The sequence below is a fragment of the Acanthochromis polyacanthus genome, chromosome 8 (assembly GCF_021347895.1).
Source record: "Acanthochromis polyacanthus isolate Apoly-LR-REF ecotype Palm Island chromosome 8, KAUST_Apoly_ChrSc, whole genome shotgun sequence".
In the NCBI taxonomy this organism is placed as follows: Eukaryota; Metazoa; Chordata; class Actinopteri; family Pomacentridae; genus Acanthochromis; species Acanthochromis polyacanthus.
In genome coordinates, this window is record NC_067120.1 from 7,305,566 (window position 1) to 7,327,544 (window position 21,979).

The 21,979-nt window shown below is 40.2% G+C and overlaps 1 protein-coding gene across 3 annotated transcripts; it reads left to right on the plus strand.

Annotated features, from left to right (window-relative positions):
- Positions 1-1,486: 1,486 nt before the first annotated feature.
- Positions 1,487-21,765, plus strand: ptpn5 (protein tyrosine phosphatase non-receptor type 5). 3 transcript variants are annotated; one of them, XM_022193953.2, is made up of 14 exons: positions 1,487-1,875; positions 5,141-5,244; positions 7,318-7,594; positions 9,082-9,204; positions 9,301-9,396; positions 10,363-10,619; positions 11,193-11,385; positions 11,835-11,919; positions 12,528-12,607; positions 12,727-12,864; positions 12,953-13,063; positions 15,754-15,914; positions 16,107-16,220; positions 19,367-21,765. In XM_022193953.2, the coding sequence occupies exons 3-14, from the start codon at positions 7,325-7,327 to the stop codon at positions 19,458-19,460; spliced, it is 1,722 nt and encodes a 573-aa protein (XP_022049645.1). In that variant the 5' UTR covers positions 1,487-1,875; positions 5,141-5,244; positions 7,318-7,324; the 3' UTR covers positions 19,461-21,765. The 3 variants fall into 3 exon arrangements, with proteins under 3 accessions (XP_022049645.1, XP_022049647.1, XP_022049648.1); XM_022193955.2 differs by lacking the exon at positions 1,487-1,875 and adding an exon at positions 1,884-2,075; XM_022193956.2 differs by lacking the exon at positions 1,487-1,875 and adding an exon at positions 2,097-2,357.
- Positions 21,766-21,979: the final 214 nt, after the last annotated feature.

Sequence of the window (21,979 nt, forward strand, 5' to 3'; positions counted from 1 at the left end):
GGTCAAGGGTTCAGGTTTTTTCCTTTAATTTGTCACCTGTTTATGTAGAATTTTACCAAATTAACTTAAATAGCCACATATGTCCATTTTGTGTTTGCACTTTGATTCTGCTGCCATCTAGAGGCCACAAAAATCTGTTATTTTAGGTTTAAGTTATTTATTTGCATTTACATTTTAGCAATATACACTAATATAAGCTATTAAACACCGTACACAGTGTTGTGCAGTGTAGTAATGTGCAAAACATTTGGAGTTTATTTTATTTTTTCAGTGTTTTGGCTGGCATTCAAATTGACTCTATGCAATCTGTTGTGGAAATACTGTCAGGCCATGCCAATAAAGCAAATTTAAAATGTGAAAAAATTAAATTAAAAAAACAACAACGCCATGGTGTTCCTGAGGATTTGTGTTGATCATATAGTGGCTGTTTTGTGCTGGTGAGTTCAGAGAGCTGACAGGGGAAGGCTACCATATGGCAAGACAGGAAGGAGGGGTGAGAAAGGGTGAGAGAGAGAGAGAGGAGAGACAGGAGGCTTAAGAAGGGAGCGAGAGCAACGACAGGGATACAGGACAGGAAGAGAGGGAAGATAACGGGGGACGACGAAGAAAAGAGAATAGACCTGGGTAATGATGATGATGATGATGAGCAGGGGCTGGAGGGGGGGGGGGCTGATGGAGATGAGCGAGGGAGGTGGGCGGCAGAGCGTACAGCTTGGAAGCAGAGGAGGTGACAGTGGGGGGTGTTCACTGCTCAGCGATGTGTTATGATCCGACTCCCCCCGCTACATGCACGCACAGACAGGTTCCTGTCACTCGGGAAGACACTGATTTCACTTTGGAGGGTCAGATCCGGTTGGAAATATTCACAATTTTCCTCACTGTCAAAAAAAACCAAACATCTCTCTCTCAATAGTTCAGGATTTTCTTCAGCCTGCTCCCTTGTTGAGGATGTAAATCTTCAAAAATGACTCACAAACGTGGTCCAGATTTTTCTGAAAATAGCTGTCCACTTTGGCAAACGCTTCTCTAGCAGTAAACAAATGAAAAGTAGTAAATTGTACCTTTGCTGGGGTCTATTTTCAGCTGCGTATTCATACACAATCGGTGCACTAAGGAGTATTTATGGCAGGAAGGAGGCATATGACAACTACAGTGACCCTGTTGGTTGTCATCCAACTCAACACTGATGTATGTTTTTAACATTTTTGGGCGACCATCAAGGTCTGCGGTGTGCTAACAGGATGCATTTGTTGTTGTTGTTGGCATTTTTATAGGGTTTGTTGACAATAATTAAAACATATAGTATCACCAGCTGCATCCTTAAGCTCTGAAACGTAATGGTTTACCTTGTGGGAATCATCCTTTAGAGGTGAGTCCCCCTAATATAACTGTATTAACAGATTTATGCCCTCACAATATGATTAATCAACACACACACACACAGACACACAGTCTCTCTCTCTCTCACTCTCCAGCTCCCTCGCTCGCTCTCCCTCATTCTGGCTCTGTTGCCAAGGCTACCGTACAGCCTCTTGCTGCATATACCTAGACGAAGCTGCCGCCTGTGGATCTCTCTCTCCTCCAGGATACAAACAAAAGAAAAGCCCGTCAGACTTTCATGCCTCCATCTATCCTCCTCGCTCAAACGGAGGCTCCTACATATGTAGATCCTGCCTTCTCCTAACCTCACACGCTGTCCTCTGCCTCTCACTGTCGCCTTGCCTGCCTCTTACATGCAAACACACTCCTTCTCCTTCTTCCCCCAGACAGAGGAGCAGTAAAGGGGATTGGCGTGGTTCTCGGTGTTTGGCTCCTGGTCTTTTGGCTCAGAGGGAGCCGAGCGGCAGATGGCGATGTGAAGACGGGCTCAGCCAGGTAAGAGGACTTATCCTAACCAGACTTAAGGCTGTGGGTGAGTGACTGTTCCAGCCCTCCTCTCCTCCTCCTGTCTCTCCCTCTTTTCCCCCTCCGTGGCTGTGCGACATGAGGTGAATACCAATTCCTTCAGCAAAGCCTCCCCGCTTTATATGGCTGCTGTGCTTTTTCTTGGCTGTGGAAAAAAAAAACAGAAAAAGGTAGGGATGTGTGATGTAGCCTCTGCATATGTTGTGTGGTTTGTTTTTCAGATTGTTAAAACTGATCGTTTGCCAACAGGTTGGTTCTTCGATGCTGCTGTTAACTGGATATTTTCCCTCTCTGTAATTACTCAAAGCTTGATTTCCTCTGTGATGTATCATGTCTATGTGACAATGTGGGAGTTACCGGAGAGAGAGATGCAACAGTCCACCTCCCCGGGTGATTCATTACTAATCCATCCAGCTCTGCACTGTGTGGTCGCTCCAGCTCACCGTAGCCATGTACGTGATATGAATGGTGTTTTGTCTTAGCATGAATGACTGCCAGAGAATGCCATTCCTGCACCGGTTGTTTTGATGCAGTAACACAATCCTTTTGTCACCGCGAATCCAGATTTATCTCCAGCAGCCTGTAAATCAATTTGCTATGCAGCACATTTCAATTATTCATACGGTGTAGTTTAGACTGAATTGTAAGTTTATGTGTGTGTGTTAATGAGATTTTCTTTCTGAAATGCTCCTGGAGCTGCTGCGGGAAATTGTAGGAGTCTATGTAAACAATACGGGCTGATTGATTATCAGTCTCTGTGATGTACCGGAGGAGAAGCTGCAGGCTGGCCGGGCATCTAAGTTTAAGGTCACTGTGCGCCTCTGTGTGTATTAATATCCAGATCTGCTGTGTGTGGTTGTGTGTAACGGGAGAGAAAAGGTTGATGAGACAGGTCTCGGCCCTCGTGACTTTATCTCACGTTACCATCTCGTCATCACTTTCAGTAAGAGCTTCCTCTTGTCTCTCTGCCACATGAGCACTTCAGCAGCACGTTCACTACTCACTCCTTATTCACTTTGATTCACCTGGACAGAGGAAATGCTGCCACACCGTTGATCTGAGACTGAAACGATAGGAGCAGGCCCTGACGAAAACAAAAAAACAACCAATCTAAATCTGTTAAGAGTAGAAAAGCAGATTTAAACATATTATTTTTCCAGACAGAGCATCAGGAACATCCATTAAAGCACGAGCCAGATGTCACCGCATTAATTCCCCTTGTTCCTGATTGCAGGAAAGAGATTTAGACAACCGGTCACTCCTGGTCCTCGTGGGACAGAGGCCACGGGGCTCATTGTACGGCTCGGTTTAGACTCAGCTGGATGGTGGGTTCTTGAATGGATGCAGATCAGTGGAAACACTATGCCTATACTCTATTTGAAGACTGAGGGGGTGGCGTTTGTAAGGATCCAAGGACAGTAGACCTTCAGCGAGGAACGAATCTGAATCAGCTGTCAGGTTTGACTTATTTGCCGTGAATTCATTTATCCCAAGCATGCCGCTGATTAAACCGTGTTTCATTTTCTATTTAAGTTGAGCTAATTCCCTCCATTACGATAATCAGCGTGTCAGCGAGGCTCTCTGGTTTTGTGTAATTTTGAGTAACACCTTTAATATTCATTGTGAGCTCCTCGACTATCAGCAGCGACGTTGTGTAGAAGACAGAACAGGCAGCTTTCTAAGTGCTCAAAGACACAGAACTTTAGAGAGACCCAAGATAGCCAAAAATGTCAAATATTTCTGTCAAATTAGGCTTAATTTGGATAAAAATCTGTAAAATCATGCTGGAATGTGAGAGTTAGATGCTTTTGTCTGTGCTAAAAGATTAAAGCATCAATGAGGCGCTGATAGTAGGATAGAAACTGTGAGAAGGTCACCATTATTTCACTATTTTCTATACTGATATTTATAAAATTTGTTGCGTTTAAGCCTATAATTTAAAAGATATTAAGTGCTTCTTTACTAGAATTCTTCTTGGTGAGGAAATGATTGAGGGAGATAAAATGCAGACAACATAATTGAATAAGCAACGGTAGAAAACTCTTTTTTGCATGTAGAGGGGACTCATGACCTCAGTATTTCTAAAATCCTAGCAATGATTCTGCCTAAATGTACCCAACAAGTCACCAAACAGACAGCCAGCAGCCGAAGCAACACAGATATTTACCTCAAAGAATAAAAGCAAAGAGAGAGGCGAGATTTTTTCTTTTCTTTTTAGACAAATGTGAATATTGTCACTGCTCTCCCAGTGCAGATGTATGTTTGTGTTTTTCATTTTTCATGCAGTGTGTCTGCCAAAGTCTGTGTGTGTGTGTGCGCGTGCATGCGTGTGTATGTGTGTGTGTGTGTGTGTGTGCACTACAGTATGTTGGTTGCCACAGTTACCAAAACGCCAACCTCACTGCGTCATTGCTTCAGACAACCTTCACACAAAAAAGAATTGCTTTTTTTCTCCCATTCATCCCTCCATCCACTCCTCTACCTGTCCAGCTATTGTTTAAAAATGGAAGCACGCTGAACTTTCTGTTATACAATACAATCTATGTCTCTGTATGCGTGTGTGTGTATGTATACTTTATATATATATATATATATGTGTGTGTGTGTGTGTGTGTGTGTGTGTGTGTGTGTGTGTGTGTGTGTGTGTGTGTGTGTGTGTGTGTGTGTGTGTGTGTGTGTGTGTATTGTATGTATGCACATCGCCATGGCTACGAGCCAGGCTAACTGGCGTCATCACTTCAAAACCTACCTTCACAGCGAGCAAAGAGGGAAAGAAAAGGAATCAAAGCAACTCCCCTCTGTTCGACACCTGCACTCACACACACACACACAAAGCACACACACACATCTCCTGCCACTGGTGTGGTCTCATATTCCGCTGAGCTCACCCCATTCGTTCAACAGGGTCCAGTGGCACAGAAGGAGAGGAGGAGAGACGGTGGAGAGCAGGGAAGGCTCGGCTTCATGCATACTGATTGGACTGGAGCAATCTGAATGTATTTCTGAGGGTGTCTGCTTAGTCTGGCTTGAATCATCCCCGGGAAGGAGGGGGGAATATTGACAGTTTACTGTGTCACCTTACATCACCCTCCTCTGCTGGGAGGAGACATGGGTGCTCCTCCAAACTGGATTTTGGATCAAAATTGGGATTGCGATTCAATTTTCATTCATTTGTTTTTGCTGTTTTGAATTCAAAACCCTGTGAGATGTTTGGCTGCTGTGTTGTGTCCTTCAGAACTTGACTCTGCCTCGCAATGGCTGACAGCGACCGGTTGCCACAGGATACAGGATTGATCATGTGATCTGACTCCCTCACCAGTTCCCTGCCATCGCTCATAGGTGAGTCATGTGAGCGGCCGTGCGGTTTGTCTCACATCCCAGTCGAAAAGCCCAGTGAGGGAAAATAAATAAATAAATAAGAAAGATCGTGCTCCCGTGCTGTGCTGTGTTGTGTTGTGTTGCTCGGCAGTCATTGATGAAAACTTGTTCCAAACTCACTCGTGACAAATTTAGCCATCAGCAACACATTCAGACAAAAAGCGATATGTGAGCAAGCGGAGCACGAGCCCCCGCATTCACACATCGGTGCCAACCACGTGCCGTAATCAGCCAAATGTACAAAACACCTTTATTAATGGCTGAAGGACGGAAGTGCAGGGCGGAGAAAGGGCTTTGAATACACTGCTGACTGATACACACACACACACCTATCTCTGTGTGTGTGTTGTCAGTGGATGATAATGCTCAGGACGGATGAGAGGGATGAGAGCCACTCTGTTGCCAAGGTGACGGACAGGGCTGTAAACACGCTACCCCTGACTCATCTCTCCACAATAGAGACTCTCTCTCTCTCTCTCTCTCTCTCTCTCTCTCTCTCTCTCTCTCTCTCTCTCTCTCTCAAACACACACACACACACACACACACACACACACACACACACACACGCACAATAGAGTGCAATCTGAGGGAGACAAGAGGATCCGGAGATGAGAGCCACTCCAAGCTGCTTAGCTATACATCTGAATAGGCCTGCGGAATAAACACAACCCTGTCTGTCATACACACGCTCATTTAGACACACAACATGACAAACATGGCAAGCACACAAATGAACTAAACATGAGTGTGTAAGTCTCAGTGAGGCTGAATTAATTGATTATCGAGATTTGTTTGGGGCCAGAAAAGCTCAGAACTACATCCGGATATGAACTGTTTCTCACAAAACGTCAAAAGGTCTCAAAACCACACAAGTATATCAGTCTGTTTTGGATTTATAAGGGGCTAAACCAGGGGTGTCACACATGCAGCCCGAGGGCCAAAACTGGTCCTCCAGAGGGTCCAATCCGGCCCACAAAGTGTAAAAATTCCAGAGAAAACATTAATTGCAGATTGTAAATTAGTAAAACTATAAATTTAAAATAATTTCTAGACCTCGAAAGGTTGTTTTGATCATAAAGTAAAATACTAGACTGATTATTGTTCCCATGTCATTTTGTGCCTCATTTTTGGAATATTTTGTCTTATTTTTGTTGTTTGTTGTCCAACTTTTGTTGTTTTGTGTTTCCTTTTTGTCTCGCTGGTGGTCTTTTGTCTTATTTTGATCATTTTGTGTTTTGCTTTTTCATTTTTAATGTATTGTTTGTGTCATTTTGCGATTTTTGTCTCATTTTTTTGTTGCTTTGTTTCTCGCTTTTGTCATTTTTTGTCTCATTTGTGCAATTTCTTGTCTTGTTTGGACGTTTGTCCATTTTGTTGTCGCTTCGTAACTTTTTTCTAATTTTTTGTCTTTGTTTAATTTTGTGTCATTTTGTCTAATTTTTTGTCATTTTGTTTTCGCGCTTTTTGTGATATTTTGTCTTGTTTTGTTGTTTTTCGTCTTTTTTGTCTTTTTTTCTCTGACGTTTGTCATCTTGATCATAAACTAAAATGCTATATTGTCCATTTCCAGATGACTAAATGTTTTGTTTCTTTGTAGACACTCTGTGATCTGGAATTTGTAATGTGTAAATGATAAACTGAGGCTTAATATTGCTGAAATTGAATTTCTTTTTCTTAAAAAAGTTCAGGTTGTTCATAATGTTTTGCAAAAAGATCATTCCTGATGTGAAAATTTACAGAATGTACTTTTTTGCACAAACACAAAGAAAAAATTTTGATTTGTTGTTATTTTTAGGTTTTTACGCTGCGATTTTACTGATCCGGCCCATTTAAGATGAAACTGTGCTGAATGTGGCGCCCGAACTAAGATGAGTTTGACACCCCTGAGCTAAACAAACAGCCAGGGACATATTTTTGGACATTTTTGGAGATCTTAATCTTTTTGAGATTTATTAAATTTGAATGTCAAAAAGCAGGAAGCCTTGTGACAGCATCATGAAATCCATTAAATACAACAGAGCTTCATTTAACAGGGGGATCATGACCCGCCGGCTGAGTAGCTCCACTCGTTCCCACACCGAGGACTCCATCTTCCTGAGGCCTGACGAGGACCCCGTCTGGCTGGATGAGCCCACAAAGACTGACAAAATGGGCGACCGAGCCCCTAAAAAAGACAGACTCCTAGAATGTAAAGACGGACTCACAGAGGGCCAAAGGCCACAAGGAGAGGAAGTGTTCATCCATAAGGTCTACGCGCTGGTGATCGAGATCCACTGCTGGGCCGCACTGTTTATCATCTCCCAAGTCACGGTATGTGCATCTTTCAACTACGTTCCATTACAAAAACACCTCTCAAGGGAGTGTGTTAATTTCAGATCACATGACCTGCTCATTGTGTTTTCTCTGTGGTCATTTTGGGGTTTTTTTTTTTGGTCATTTTCCGTCTGTTTTGTGGTAATTTTAGGTCTTTTGTTGCCGTTTTCAATCTGTTTGTGATAATTCTAAGTGGTTTTCTGGCCATTTTGCAATTTTTATAGTTATTTTGTGTGTCTCTTGCCGTTTTGTGTCTTCATATCATAATTGTCTATCCCACTGAGTCAGTTTGTGTTTTTCTGTGGTCATTTTGTGTCAGTTTTTGTCATTTTATACGTTTTTGTGGTCATGCTGTATCTTTTTGTGGTTGTTTTATGTGTCTTTCTACTCGTTTTGTTTCTTTATTCAGTCATTTTCAGACCCTTTTATGGGAATTTTAAATCTTTTTGTGGTCATTTTGTACATTTTTGTGGCCATTTTCAGTCTGTTTGTGGTAATTTTAGGTGTTTTGTGATCATTTTGTGTTTTTCTGTGCTCATTTTGTGTCTTTTTGAGCCTTTTTTGGTCATTTTGTGTTTCTTTTTCAGTTTGTGTCTCTCACATTTTGAATTTGTTTCCACATTTCCCTTCTGTCAGTTCTGCCTAAACACAGTCTGCAGTTCAGCCGAGTTCAGCTGAATTTTTTAACTTGACTGTTTGTTACAGTTGCAGCACAAATGATGTCTAGGTAGCACTGAGGAGTACAGAATTTTTTTTCAAATTAGAGTAAATTATTTTGGGCAAAATTTTAAATGAGACACAAAATAGAGCGATTTTGATGAAATATCAATTTTTTTTCTAGCTTAGATTTGTTTTTGTTGTTTCAATTGAACCACATGTTGCACACGATGCATTCAAGAAAAATTAGAAAGTTGAAAATCTGGTTATTTTTTCTATTTCTTTTGGTGGTGCACTATTGACTTTTTTGATGTTTTTTTTTAAATTATTTTTTAGTGTTAAATCTAAATGGCTGTAATTTTTTTTCTTCCTGTACAAGCTTTGATTTTTAGCTGTTAATGTAATTGCAGTATTCCCAATGCAGTCATACTTGAGTGAATTTTGTCGTTGCATTTTTATATTCTCCTAAATTTATTATCTAGTTTTGGGAGGGACATTTTTAGGGGATGCTGTGGCTAAAACGGACTCTTTTTTAGTATTCATTCCCTCTTCCCTTCTTTGTCTTCGCTGACTTCATGTTTGATTCTTTCAAGAAGAAAAAGAAGACAGGTGCAACATTACCATAGGTGGAAAAAATATGAAGAGCCTTGCAAATGTGGCCATGATGATGACACCAGACTGCATGTGGTTGATTTACATATTTTTTTGTGCCTGTGAATAGTAATAGGCCATCTTCTTTTCTTCTCCGTTTGCTTTTCACCTGATTACCAGCGCATGAATGACTGGAGCTGTGACAATGTGCCTCCCCCCTCTCTCTCTTCTCCCAGGGGTACTGGGTGTTTTTTGTGGTGGAAGGAAATGGACCGCTCTCCTCCATCTACAAAGCCCTGCAGGTCATCGACTTCTACCTGGGCTTCATCTTACCCTGCCAGCCGATTTTTGGAATGGACGTAAGCATCAGTCCTGAATACGACAGAAATTTGAAAAAGGATGTTTCAATGTCAGCTGTGTCTAACCAACTTGCCCTTTCTGTGTGTGTTTCTCAGTCCATGGTGTTGATGAGGGAGGTGGTAAACACCAAACAGCACAACTGGATTGTCCACAGCACTGCAGGCATCGGTGTGGCCATCTGTGTTGTCATGGTAAAACTGGAAAATGTCTTTTTTTCTGTCTGTAGTAAAATATTGTCATAATTATTAAAGATGTACAAAGGCATTAACCTTGCCAGCAAGTTGATTTCTCGCGATATTTGTGAGTTCACAAATCTCTCAAAAAACCATCTTGCTCCGCCCCCGCCTTCACTTTTCGTACAGTACCAAGTTGGTTCGGGCCAATCACGCAGCAGTATTCGTGTGTGGGGCGGGATAATGGGCGGGATACCCGGGTGTGACGACAACACCAAGCGCCAGTAGATCAAAACAAACATGGCAACGGAGGACAATGATCGTGTAGATGCTGCTATTAAGTCAGTTTTAGCTGAATCTCCTATCGGTTCTTTGAAGGAAGAACGAGAGGCGCTTTGTGCATTTCTGGATGGGAAAGATGTTTGTGCTTTTTTTGCTGGTTTTGGTAAGAGTTTAATCTACCAATTGGCTCCGCTCGTTGTGACGACATATTGAAGTTTGCAGCGATTGGCTAAAAACAAACCTGTCAGAGGCAGGACATACTGTTGCATTGTCCAATCCGTGCCTCTTTCCTCCAAACGGATTTACATGGAGCGGTCCCAGATTGATATTGTGGAGTACTATCAAGTACTACACAATTATTAATCTGGCTATTGCCAGGTTACAAAGGCATCAACTAGTTACATGGTTTAAAAAAAATCATGCTAATCTAGAAAATGAAGGCAGCAAAGATTCATGAAACCCACAATATACAAACATAGAAATAAAGAAAGAAGCTGGAATTAGGTTATTTGTGCAAAGGTTAGGGATTACTGTAATTTACTATGAAGAATCCAAACTAAATGAGTCTTGTGTTTAGTCATTTGCAGACTGGTTGGTTATTTGGTTGATTGATTGATTTGTTCATAGAGGAAGAAATGGATGCAAGTTTGAGGAGCAAAACAACCATCTACTGCCTCCTGTCTCCTGTTCACCTCCCCTCAGGTCATCCACATGGTGTGTAAGTGGCGTTACGGCTCTGGCTTGTGGTCGTCAGGAACAGTGTCGAGGGAAGTTGGCGATCGCCGTCAGTCCGTGAGCCGCCAGCCCTCCTTCACCCTGTCGGAGTGGACGGACGCCCAGGAGGATCTTCTGGACCTGGACCCTGTTCCCCAGACCCCCGTTTTTGACATGGGCACCGACACCAGGACGGAGGGAGACGCTGCCACCCTCACCGTCACTCCAGTGGGGCTTCAGGAGAGGTTAGTGGACGGGATGATGCTGAAATCTGTTTCTGTGTCTGCAAAAGAAAAATTGCAAGGGTCAATATATAAATGCAAGACTTTATATATCCTAGTTGGCGTTTTTTGCTGTTTTCAGGCCGAAAATCAACATGGCCACCTATAACTAAAAACCACATGGCATTTTTACAGAAAGATTCTTCTAGATATTATATAAACAACTGAGTAAAATTGAAATTGAAAGTTATTTCTAAAGATATTGTAGTAAACCTGTTGACATGCTATAAATCCACACTTGTGACTCACACACGACTTTATATTAAATAACTCAGAAAGCCTTGGAGTCTTGCCAGTCTTTTCTTCAGGAGGAAATGACATCATGTGGAGCAGGTCATGTGATCTGGAATTAATTAATTAATTGGGACAGTTATTTAATTGACATTTTAGTGATATCCAGTCATTTATTATCAATAAGTGATTGTTTTCATAATAAATAATGATGGAATTTGTTTTCATGCATTTTGACTCCATATTTTCACATATCAAACACACATACTGAGCATTTCTATGCATTTGTCTGCTTGAATCACACAGGAGAGGCTCCAACGTTTCTCTGACCTTGGACATGTGCACACCAGGCTGCACGGAGCCCTATGGCTACGGAGCCCAGCTCTCTCCCAGAGACCAGTCGGCCCAGGAGTATCTCCGACAGGGAACACATGTCCTGACCCCGGCCATGCTCCACACCAGAGCCATGGATGACCAGAGCCTGCAGGCCGAGTTCTATGTGAGTGTAACAGCAGCGGCGGCGGCGGCAGTATCTCATCCACCTACACTCTGTAGATTAACAGAGATGAACAGAGACTCACCGGAAGAGACGTACACTCACACACACATGCACACACCCACACACACAAACGCCCATCAGAGCTCTGAACACACCCGTAAGCTCTTCCACCGCCTGTTAGTGGGCGAACGAATGGAGGGATACAAGTGTTTTTGCATACATAAATCCACAGAGGAGTCCAGTGTCTGCTAGGCAGAAAGATATGCGTTCAAGATCATCCACAGCCTTCAAGTCACACACAATTAGACAGCGTGAAGAGCAGCGGGCGACTTGATGTTATTTTCTTAATGTTTAGTTGTTTTGTTGAAGGCAAAGCTTGGAATTCCCCCTTTCTGCAAGGACTGATTTTTTATTTTTGTTGTTGCACCCATTGTTCTGTCCATTGGCAGGAAACTCCCATGAACTTTGTGGACCCCAAGGAGTACAATTACCCCGGGCTGGTGAGAAAGAACCGCTACAAAACCATTCTACCCAGTAAGTACAGCTGCAGCACAAGGTAGCGGCAGCAGTAACTAAAAACGGATCCTGGGGTTGTATGTTTAGTTTAAAAAATGGCATTTTCTACTGCTGATCTTTAGTGATCCTCATTAAGTATATCAGTACATGGTTTAACAGCAACACACAAAAATACGTGAACCAATCATTTATGCAGAAGAAAAATATAAAAGGTGTTCTTTTCTGAATTTAGCTAACTGTGCACTAGAAGTGTGGCCTTAAAGGACATTGAGCAGATAATGTGACCTTACACTCCTTTGACTGGAAAAATCCACCTTTTAAATGCAACTTTATTTAAATGACACAATGACAAAAATGCGAGAACATGATTCCTTACTGACTCATGATTTCTGGTGTATGACTCCACTCTTGATCTGAGCTTTTTCATTTCCAGTATACTTGCTTGTTTAATGACATCCAGTCTGTTCTAAAGATGCAACAAATTCCCAAGGTTTAAAACAAGGGATGGACTTTATTTACATAGAACGAGCTGTGTGTATTATGTGAGTTGCTACTTCTTGTGCTTTTTGTTGTGCTGCTATCATTAAAAGTCTTACTCATGGTAATCTCTCATTGTCCACCTGCAGATACACACAGCCGGGTCGTCTTGCAGTCGCAGGATGAAGATGATTTTCTTACTACCTATATCAACGCTAATTATCTCAAAGTAAGTGGAAATATGTCTATTTATGCTCCATAATGCAGTCACTGGTATCTGACCTCGCTAACTGCTGCTAACACACAGGCGTACATGACAAACCCAGGGATGTGTGTGTCTGTCTGCAGGGTTATGACGATGAGGAGCGAGCATACATCGCCACCCAGGGACCCACTGTCAACACGGTGGGGGACTTCTGGAGGATGGTGTGGCAGGAGAGATGCCCGATCATTGTGATGATCACCAACCTGGAGGAGAAGAACGAGGTCACTGCAGACACATGCATGATGATGATGATGGTTGCATTTCTGGATAAATGAACGTACAAATCTCGACTTGTGTGTCCTCTTGTAGAAATGTGCTGAGTACTGGCCAGAGGACACTGTGACCCACGAGGGCATCGAGATCACTGTCGTCACAGTAACCCAGGAGGATGATTATAGTCTGAGGGTGTTTACTCTGAAGGTAAGATTTATTTTCTATTTAGCATTTGAAGAGTTCATTTGTAAAAACAGGTAACTCCGTTTTTTTTTTTAGAAAACTCATTTTTTTATTGTTTACTGGAGATAATAATAATAATAACACTAATAATTTATTTTTTCTCTATTTTGTCATGTATTTTTCTACTGAGTCAAATCCACTCAACTTCAGTTTGATTGATATTATTTCAAGTAAACAATAAAAAAAAGTCTTCTGAAAATTTATCAAAACTGAGTTTTCTGTTTTTGCAAATGAACTCTTCATTTATTTAACCAGGTTAGTCCCATTGGGATCAGACATCTCATTTACAAGGGAGACCTGGCCAAGAGGGCAGCAGTGTAGTCACATTAAAAAAAAGTAAACAACAGATAAAATGAACAATATTAAAACTTGCACACAGACCAGGTAGACTGTAAGGATTTCACCAGAACTTTAAACTCATTCAGTGTAACAAGGGCTGGAATTTGAAGTTGAGATTGTAATTTATTCCAAGCATTTGGTGCAAAAAACCTAAAGGTTTTCTTGCCCAGTTCAGAATTGAGAAGACAAATTGGAGAGTATCCATAGATTAGAGTTTGTGAATTCCATGTTTCCTTGTTAAAAGACAAGACAAATAGGAAGGAACAATACCTAGAATGGTTCTGTAAATAAACACTAATCACTGAGACGTCGGACACTTAGAGATGTCCAGTTAACTTTAGAATAGAGCTCAGTGGTGGGTAAGAGGACCACATTTGATAATGAATCTCAGCGCCCCATGGTAAACACTATACAGCATGCTAAGACAATTAGCAGAAGCCTTCATATACAACTCATCTCCATAGCCAATAACAGGCAAAAAGGTTGTTTCCACCAACTTCTGTTACACACACAAAGAAAGCAAGACTTGTTTCTGTAAGAAATAAGAGTTTCAGGTTTTTTTCATATACTGAATGTGCTCCTTAAAATACAAATGGTCGTCAACTGAAAATCCTAGAAGTAGTTGCAGTTTTGAAGTAGTAAAGGACAAATATTCTGTTTTGTCTGCATTTAAAACAAGCTGAAGATGACAAAGTTGTTCCTGGACTCTATCAAACAGAAGCTGGAAATACTGAAAGGCCCCAGCAGGAGTGGGTGCTGCTCAGTAGAGGACAGTGTCATCAGCATAGAAATGGAAAGTTGAGTTTGGAATATTCTGTCCGAGATTATTTATGTTAATAGTGAACAATAATGGACAAGACACAGGAAGTCTGATAATATGTCACATAACAAGGGAGAATCCAGTGCACATGATTACTTTAATGAACAAGTTAGAGCGGTAGTGCAAACAAAACGTAGACGTCTAGGTTCTCATTACCTGTTTTAATGTCTAATGTGCAATTCCAATTTATTTATGAATACAAAAAGGTAAAATTTGTATAAATCCTCTGAACTCCAAACTGTTTCTGGGCAATTTTTACTCCTGTCACATTGTTCCTTAATGTGGGCTCATTTTTCATTGCAAGATAAAATCCTTAATAGAAACAGCACAACAATGATTCAAAAGGATTCAAGGATTCAAAAATGTATTTTATGCAGTACAACAAAGATACAATGGTATAAATAATAAATAAAGGAAAAATACTTAACCTCTTCTTAAGACCTGGTGTCCACATGTTTGTTTGTTTTTTCAAAAAGAGTATTATTAAGAATAACACTACTACTACTACTTCTAATATATATATATATAATAAACATAGTAATTAGATATGGAATATTATGCAGTTATTATATTTATTGATTACTCCTTATCCCAAATAACTTGAAGAAATCTAAAATGCAAAACCAACCAAAACTCAAATCTTAAGAGGTTAAAGTGGATTTTTTTTTTCTTATTTACAAAAACTGAAAACCTGAAATGTTATGAACACTTGGAAAAATAATACTGCATAAAAAAAAATATTATTCCTTTTTCTTTACAGTTGTTTCCATGCTTGCATCCTCTCTGCTATGTGTGAACACTCAAAAACAACCCAAAAGCTGTTTTTGTTTTTACAAAATTTGTCCACATAAACGCTACATTTTTGACAAATTTTAAAATTAGATGTGTATGATGAAGGGATTTTGATGAAATACGACATTAAGCTTTAGTTATTTTTTCATGACAGGCTTGTGAACTGTTAGAAAATTGAAGTCGAATAGTGGAATTGTCACTGCATATCCAGACTCACCTTTGATGTGTGTTCTTTTCAGTTCCATTCATGTGTTCATGATGGGCGCTTTACGTTTAATTTGGGGTCGTGGTGTCATCGGCGCTTAGCGAGCTAAACGTGATAATTCAGTAAATGCAGCCTTCATCTGATTACCGAGCACCAGGAGATCGTTACATAACTGTGATCTGTGTTAAAAGCTTCTTGTTTATTCATCTCCTCTGGTTATTTTGTTGATCTATTGGATTAATAATTATTGGCACGCTGACACTTGGGGAATAACTGACACTGATGGGTTTGATTAGAGGAATAGACTGTACAACCCTGTTTTATTTTGCTGCCTCGCTCTGCATTCATTGTTGTCGTAGCAACTGGCACCAGGGTAACAATTTGGATACATATGCAGAGCAACAGGCTGATCAGAAATGATCCTCAGAGTGTCTTTCTCATGTATGCATGTGTTTAACATGACTGCATCCGTGTTTCACGCCTGTTTGTGTGCACCAGTGTGGGGAGGAGGAGCGCAGTCTGCGGCAGTACTGGTACACCTCCTGGCCTGATCAGAAGACTCCAGACAAGGCCCCACCTCTGCTGGAGCTCGTACAGGAAGTGGAAAGGGCCCGAGAGGAAGCCCCGCCCTCCAGTGGTCCTACAATTGTCCACTGCAGGTACAGAGCTGAACCAATAAGCGATTAATGTTAAATAATTGACCAATTTTTATTTGAGAAGCTTTCTTTCTGCTGTTATTTTAACCACAAATCCACTACCAGTTTCCCCCAGGGAGGATTTGCTTCTAATCAAATTAGTGGGATCAGTTCTAGTCAATATGCAGATCCATCCAGTTTATTCTTTCTCCGCAGCGCTGGAATCGGTCGAACCGGCTGCTTCATTGCCACCTCCATCCTGTGCAAGCAGCTGAGGACTGAGGGTGTGGTTGACATCCTGAGAACCACCTGCCAGCTCCGCCTGGACAGGTGAGACAAGCCGAGCTCTTATCCGGGCTGAAGGCAGCTTGACTTGATTTGGTTCCAACTCACGAGTTAATTCACTGGGAGCTTTAGCCTAGAAGGAATCCTGGTAGGAAGTGATTGTGTGGCCATCAAACATTAGTGGTGGGTTTGAAACACATGTATGGTTTAAAAAATGTCAAAATTACACGAATTATTAGAGCTAGAAACTGTACAAACACAAAGAATTATGTGCTTCACCTACTCGTCTGTGGCATTAGGAAAGTTAGCCAAATCTAAGCCTAAAATTTTGATGTTTTTAGTGTTTTTTTTTCTACATTCCCCTTGAAAATTTATGAAATGAACTAATTGTTTTCACCACAATCTCTAAAAAATCTAATATATATCTATGCTCCTCAGTGCAACCACAAAGTTGTTACTGCTGAAACTGACAGTCATCAGACAAAACTTTAGGAACTATTTGGTTGAACTTCAGGCTGTGTGTAGAAACTAATGAAAATTGAAGTCGCAAAATATCGACACTTTGTAGAGATTTTGTTTTCCAGTACTGGTAACACTTGGTGCACTTGGCAAAAGATTGCATATTATTTTTTAGTTGGTCTTTATTTTTTGTAGAATAAATAATCAAAGAATTTTAAATATTCATTCTCAAGATTCAAGAATAAAATAAAGGGCTAGATCTTTTATCAGAAACTGCATAAACAGGGAAAAATGGCCTGATTTTCTACTTTCTGACAATCTTTGACACACTATTCAAACTGGAAAATGAACCAAATTGAAGCTTAAAATCCTGATGTTATATCAAAATCGCTTTGTTCTATATTTCATTATAAAACTTACCAGAAAAACAAAAAAACATTTGACCTAATTAACCACATTCTATGAAAAATGTTCCACTCTTTGTTGCGACCAAGAAGCCATTATTTACTTAAATTCCAAGACTTCCAAGACTACAGGCAGTGTTCACACAAAGCTGGGAATGTTGAAGTATGGAAGCATGTTTTTTAAAAAATATTTTATTTTCAGGATTTTCAAATATGTATACAAAATACAAAAGGCAAAATGAAAGAAAGATGAAAAAACAACAAAACAGAAGACAACAACACAGAAGAGCTGCCAGATGAAGTTACCAACTTGTATGGAAGCATTTTTTTTTTAAATTAAGTAATAAAACATCTATTGTTATCCCATTTTTTCTAGTATTGGTAACACCTGTAAGCACTTGGAAAAATGCAGTATATGTTGATTCCATTTTTTTTCTTTCAATTTTTTGTAAAATAGACAAAGAAATTTGACGTTCATTTTTCTTTGATTTTATGATGCATGGCATTTTAACAGTGTCATCATATTGTGCCAGACGTTTAAAAAATACATTTTTGTTCTATTTATAGCCGTAGAGGTGCTGTTTCCATAGAGGTTCAGGACTTCATAATGCAATAAAAGACAAATATTAACAGCAAAATGTCTGACTTCATCACATGTGGATGGAAATGTAACCATTATCAATGTTACTGGTTACACCAACAGGTCAGAGTGTTCTTGCTCTTGTTGGTCGCTGAAGAAAATTCGATGAACAATTTGTTCTTTGCTGTATAAAGGTTTAACCCTGTTTGACTTCAAGGGAGTAAGAAAAACCTAAACAGAAAAAACATTTGACATTTTGTACAGACGAGGATGAATCCTACTGACACTGATGATCTTCTGACTTTTCCTCTTGTGCCACCAGCAGGTTGACATTTGTAGTTTGAGGGAAATGTCTCAGTGATTTACAGATGAACTGCTATGAAATCTGGTAAACACATTAATGATAATCCAGATATAAAACCCCCAGCATCGGTTCAACTGTTTCATTTGTCCTATGTTTTGGTTTATGACTAAATTAGTGGTACAAGAGATGGTAAAAATGGTTCTATGGAAAGTCATAAACACTTTACCTTCTAAACACGTTATGGTAGCAGGTTATTATGTTGTGTTAATATGGAAGGTATTTAACTTGTGTGTATACGGACAGATCTTGAGAGCAACACCATAAAAACTATATTTGAGCTGTAGTTGACGTAAAGCATAGTTTAAAAAAAATATTTCCGCCTTGGTGATGAGTTTACTGTTGTCAATTCTATCAAGTTGTGCCTTCAAACTGGTATTTTACTTTTTAAAAATTAGGTTTACTGCTTCTTTTGCATTGTGTGGCCACTGTCAGGGCGTCCACATTTCATTTTAATTAGTTTCCTTTGAGGATTAAAGAGTAAAGACAATGAAAGAACAGTAAATTTAGTGATAGAATTGTGTTTTAGATTTTATGTTTAGGCAAAGCAAATACTTTCGTCAGAAGAAGTGGAAACTTCCAGTTGACTTTCCTTAAAAAGAAGTTTCAGCAAAGCTCATATCTAAGAGGAGGAATCAAATGATTTAAATACATCTAACATCAACCAATGGCATTATTACTTGTTCACTTAATTTGGATGTGATACCAGCTGAATGAATTCATTTTAGGTAGTCCAATAATTCTCCTTTTGTCAGTATACTCATGTATGTGTTGAGGTTTTATATAAACCAGTACATTCTGCCTCCATAATGTGATAATGTAGAAATTAACCGAAATATGACAACCAGGGTGCAAATCCAATCAAATGAAATGATTTCAGTGAAACATTCATTTAAGAAGTAGAGCAACATAAAGTACTAAGTAGACAAGATCATTGTAAGGAAATGCAAGACATTTTACACATTAGTTATTCATGTGACGATCTGCCATAATGAAGTTAAGTTCAATTTTGTTCTAGACCTTATCATGACAGCACACACATCTAAAGCTGAATAACAATATTTTTGATTCAATCTTTGTTTTTTGAACATAAAAAGTTTGTCTAGATACCAGCAAAATATGAAATAACACCATCCATTTGTTTCTTTCCTTTCTCCAAAGACCAGAAAGTTTTTGTCCGAACAAGCCGTCCAGGTTTTTGATAAAGAGCAGCAGCTGCTAATTTAGACTTTTAAAAAACTACAGTTTGGAACAGGCCTAAAATCAGGGGTATTCTAGAAATGGTGGGAGGAACTACAGGGGTAATATATGGGACCTTTCAATGCATAAATGCACGTATTTCTTTTCTAAATTTACTGTGCTTGTGTTTCCGTGTGTTTTTCCTCAGGGGTGGGATGATCCAGACATGTGAGCAGTACCAGTTTGTGCATCACGTCCTCAGCCTGTATGAGAAGCAGCTGTCTCACACCGCTGAGGAGTAGAGTGAGCGCGACGCCCAGACCGAGACACACCACTGTACACTGTACCGCCTCTGTTGGTATGCACCACTGTACCTAGCATCATCTCAGTCTCACCCTTTAACAAGCTCAAAACCACGTTCATCTCCTCATCCAAGGCAGGCTCGCTCAGACAGGACTGATACGGGGTGACATGAAATCTGTGTTATCGTACGTCTTTGGGATTTTAAGATAGCCCTCCCCAACTTCCTAATCGCACTCTCTATTTATCCACACGTTCCTGGAGAGCTGCAGCACTCAGGCCTGAAACTATCCAGGCGTCATTTCATTTGCACCGCTGGACAGAAGTTCTCAGTCATCAAGGCCTTGTTGTGCACTTGGCCTCAAATAGCTCCCTCACATACTGATTGTACAGTTATCGAGAGATCAAACCGGAGCTGAAGTATGATCAGATCGCCTGCGGTGGTGTCAGTTTGCTGTAAGGAAATTAAAGTTCAGTCTAACTAAAGTTAGTGTTGATACTAAGGGCCCTTTACAGTATAAGTGCCAGCATAATTTAAATCTACAGAGATAATCAAATGCCAGCCTAATATTTAACACTATATTGATATAAAAGTTCACATAAAAGTATAAGTTAACTAGCATCTAGCCTTTTTCTCACTGACTCTCACTTTTAATGTAAAAAAAATCATTACAAAAGGCCTGTTTGGACTTTGATGCATTCAGGAGTCACCTCATCTTCAGGTTGCATGGTGCTAAGTGTTCATTAAAGGCATGTGCAATGTTATGGAACATAGGAATGTATAACAATTAGGTTATTAATTAACTAATTAGGATTTCTGTGCAATCTACAGTATTACAGTTTTACCATGCTGCCTGTGCAGTCCTCATGGCCCATGATGTTTACAGTCAACAACTTCTGCATTAAGGCCACATAGATGTTCACTCAGAGGCGTCACAGAGCCAGCGGTGCTGAGGGCACAGAGGCCAGAAATAGAAGCACGCCATCAGAAAAATCAATGCGGCGCTCTGGAGAATCTGACGAGCACACAATCAACGTTTCCAATGACACACACTGGAGGGTGTGTGGCAGAGAACAAGTTGCATAAACAACTGCGCCATAAATCAAAAGCTAATATCCTGGTGCATGTTGATGAAGCTCCTCAGAGTTCCTTGCTCTGCGACGCCTGTGTTCTCAACAGTAGCTTGAACACATCTGTGAAGTAAGAAGCCCATGATTGTTGTATAGACAGGCCAGGCCTAATCTGTATGAAGCACAAATAGACCAACCAAGGTTGTCTCTCTGATGTTCAGCTGTAAAAGTTCTTTTTTCCGTATTGTGTTTTGATTGTGTTGAGTTTAATGGATTGCATGTGCTGTATGGGACTCCATAGGTCCACAATCAAAGCGACGTGATTGGTTGTCCTGCTTTTTGTTGTGTAAAAGGGTTTAAGCCTATTATATTGCTTGCTCTCGGCCAATGCTTTTGATACAGTTTGCTTTTGTGAAACCAACCAGAGATATTTTTAGAACATTTTGATACAATCCTTTCGAGTAGATGCCTTGTGTATATTTCCGTTTACACCATGATGGAATGTAGCTCATACTGTGGATCAAACCATCGGTTTATATTGCAAGATTTAACGGAACAAAATGTGACAACTACCTAAGTTACCTTACAGTACAGAAAATAAATAGATTATGTTCAGTCTTCAGTATTATTACTTTAGGCCTTTAGGCTTTGCTTTAATATGCTTTGCTTTCTGTGTATGTTTTTATCGTTTTTCTTGGAGAATTTTACCTCAGACTGAGTTTTTACGCAGTCCCCACTCTATTCCATCTGTGACCCTCGGCCACTCTCAGTTGACAACATGAGAAATAATTGCTATATGTAAGGCAGCTAAAACAGTGAAGACAGTTTTATATGTAACAAGAATCAAGCAACTTCTTCGGCCATGAACATTATCAGAGGATAAATTTAACTGCGTGGGCTCGGACCAATTTCTAACCAACAAATCAAATATAGAAAGTAAAACTGCCAAAATTACCTTTTACAGGAAACCAGGGCTGAAGATTGACAAGAAAAAGCTACAATCTATTGTCAGACTCCTGACATAATCCTCTGATAATGTCCAGTGTACTTGACTGAACAGCTTTTATTTTGAGTGCTTGTTGTCAGTGCTTACCTGGTCCTCTTCTGATGATCAAAACGGGGAAACAGCCAAACAGTCAGACATACAACCAACCAGCAATCAGTATTCCTCTCCTCTGCTACAGTATCGCTTTAAGTTGTGAGTTTTTGCATCCAAATAAAGGTAGATTTTCATGAGTCTGTGCTCTTTCTTTCTTACACTCTCAATCATACGCTGAACCACAATGTGCAATCCAACATATGCACCACTAGGTGGCAGTATCTACAACCTAACTGCACACTTAGAAACGGCTCCAACATTCAACTGTTTACTGACTGACAAGCTGATGGCAGAGAAACAGAACAAAGGCTTTCAATCCAACAAAAAAGAACTGATGATACTGAATTCAAA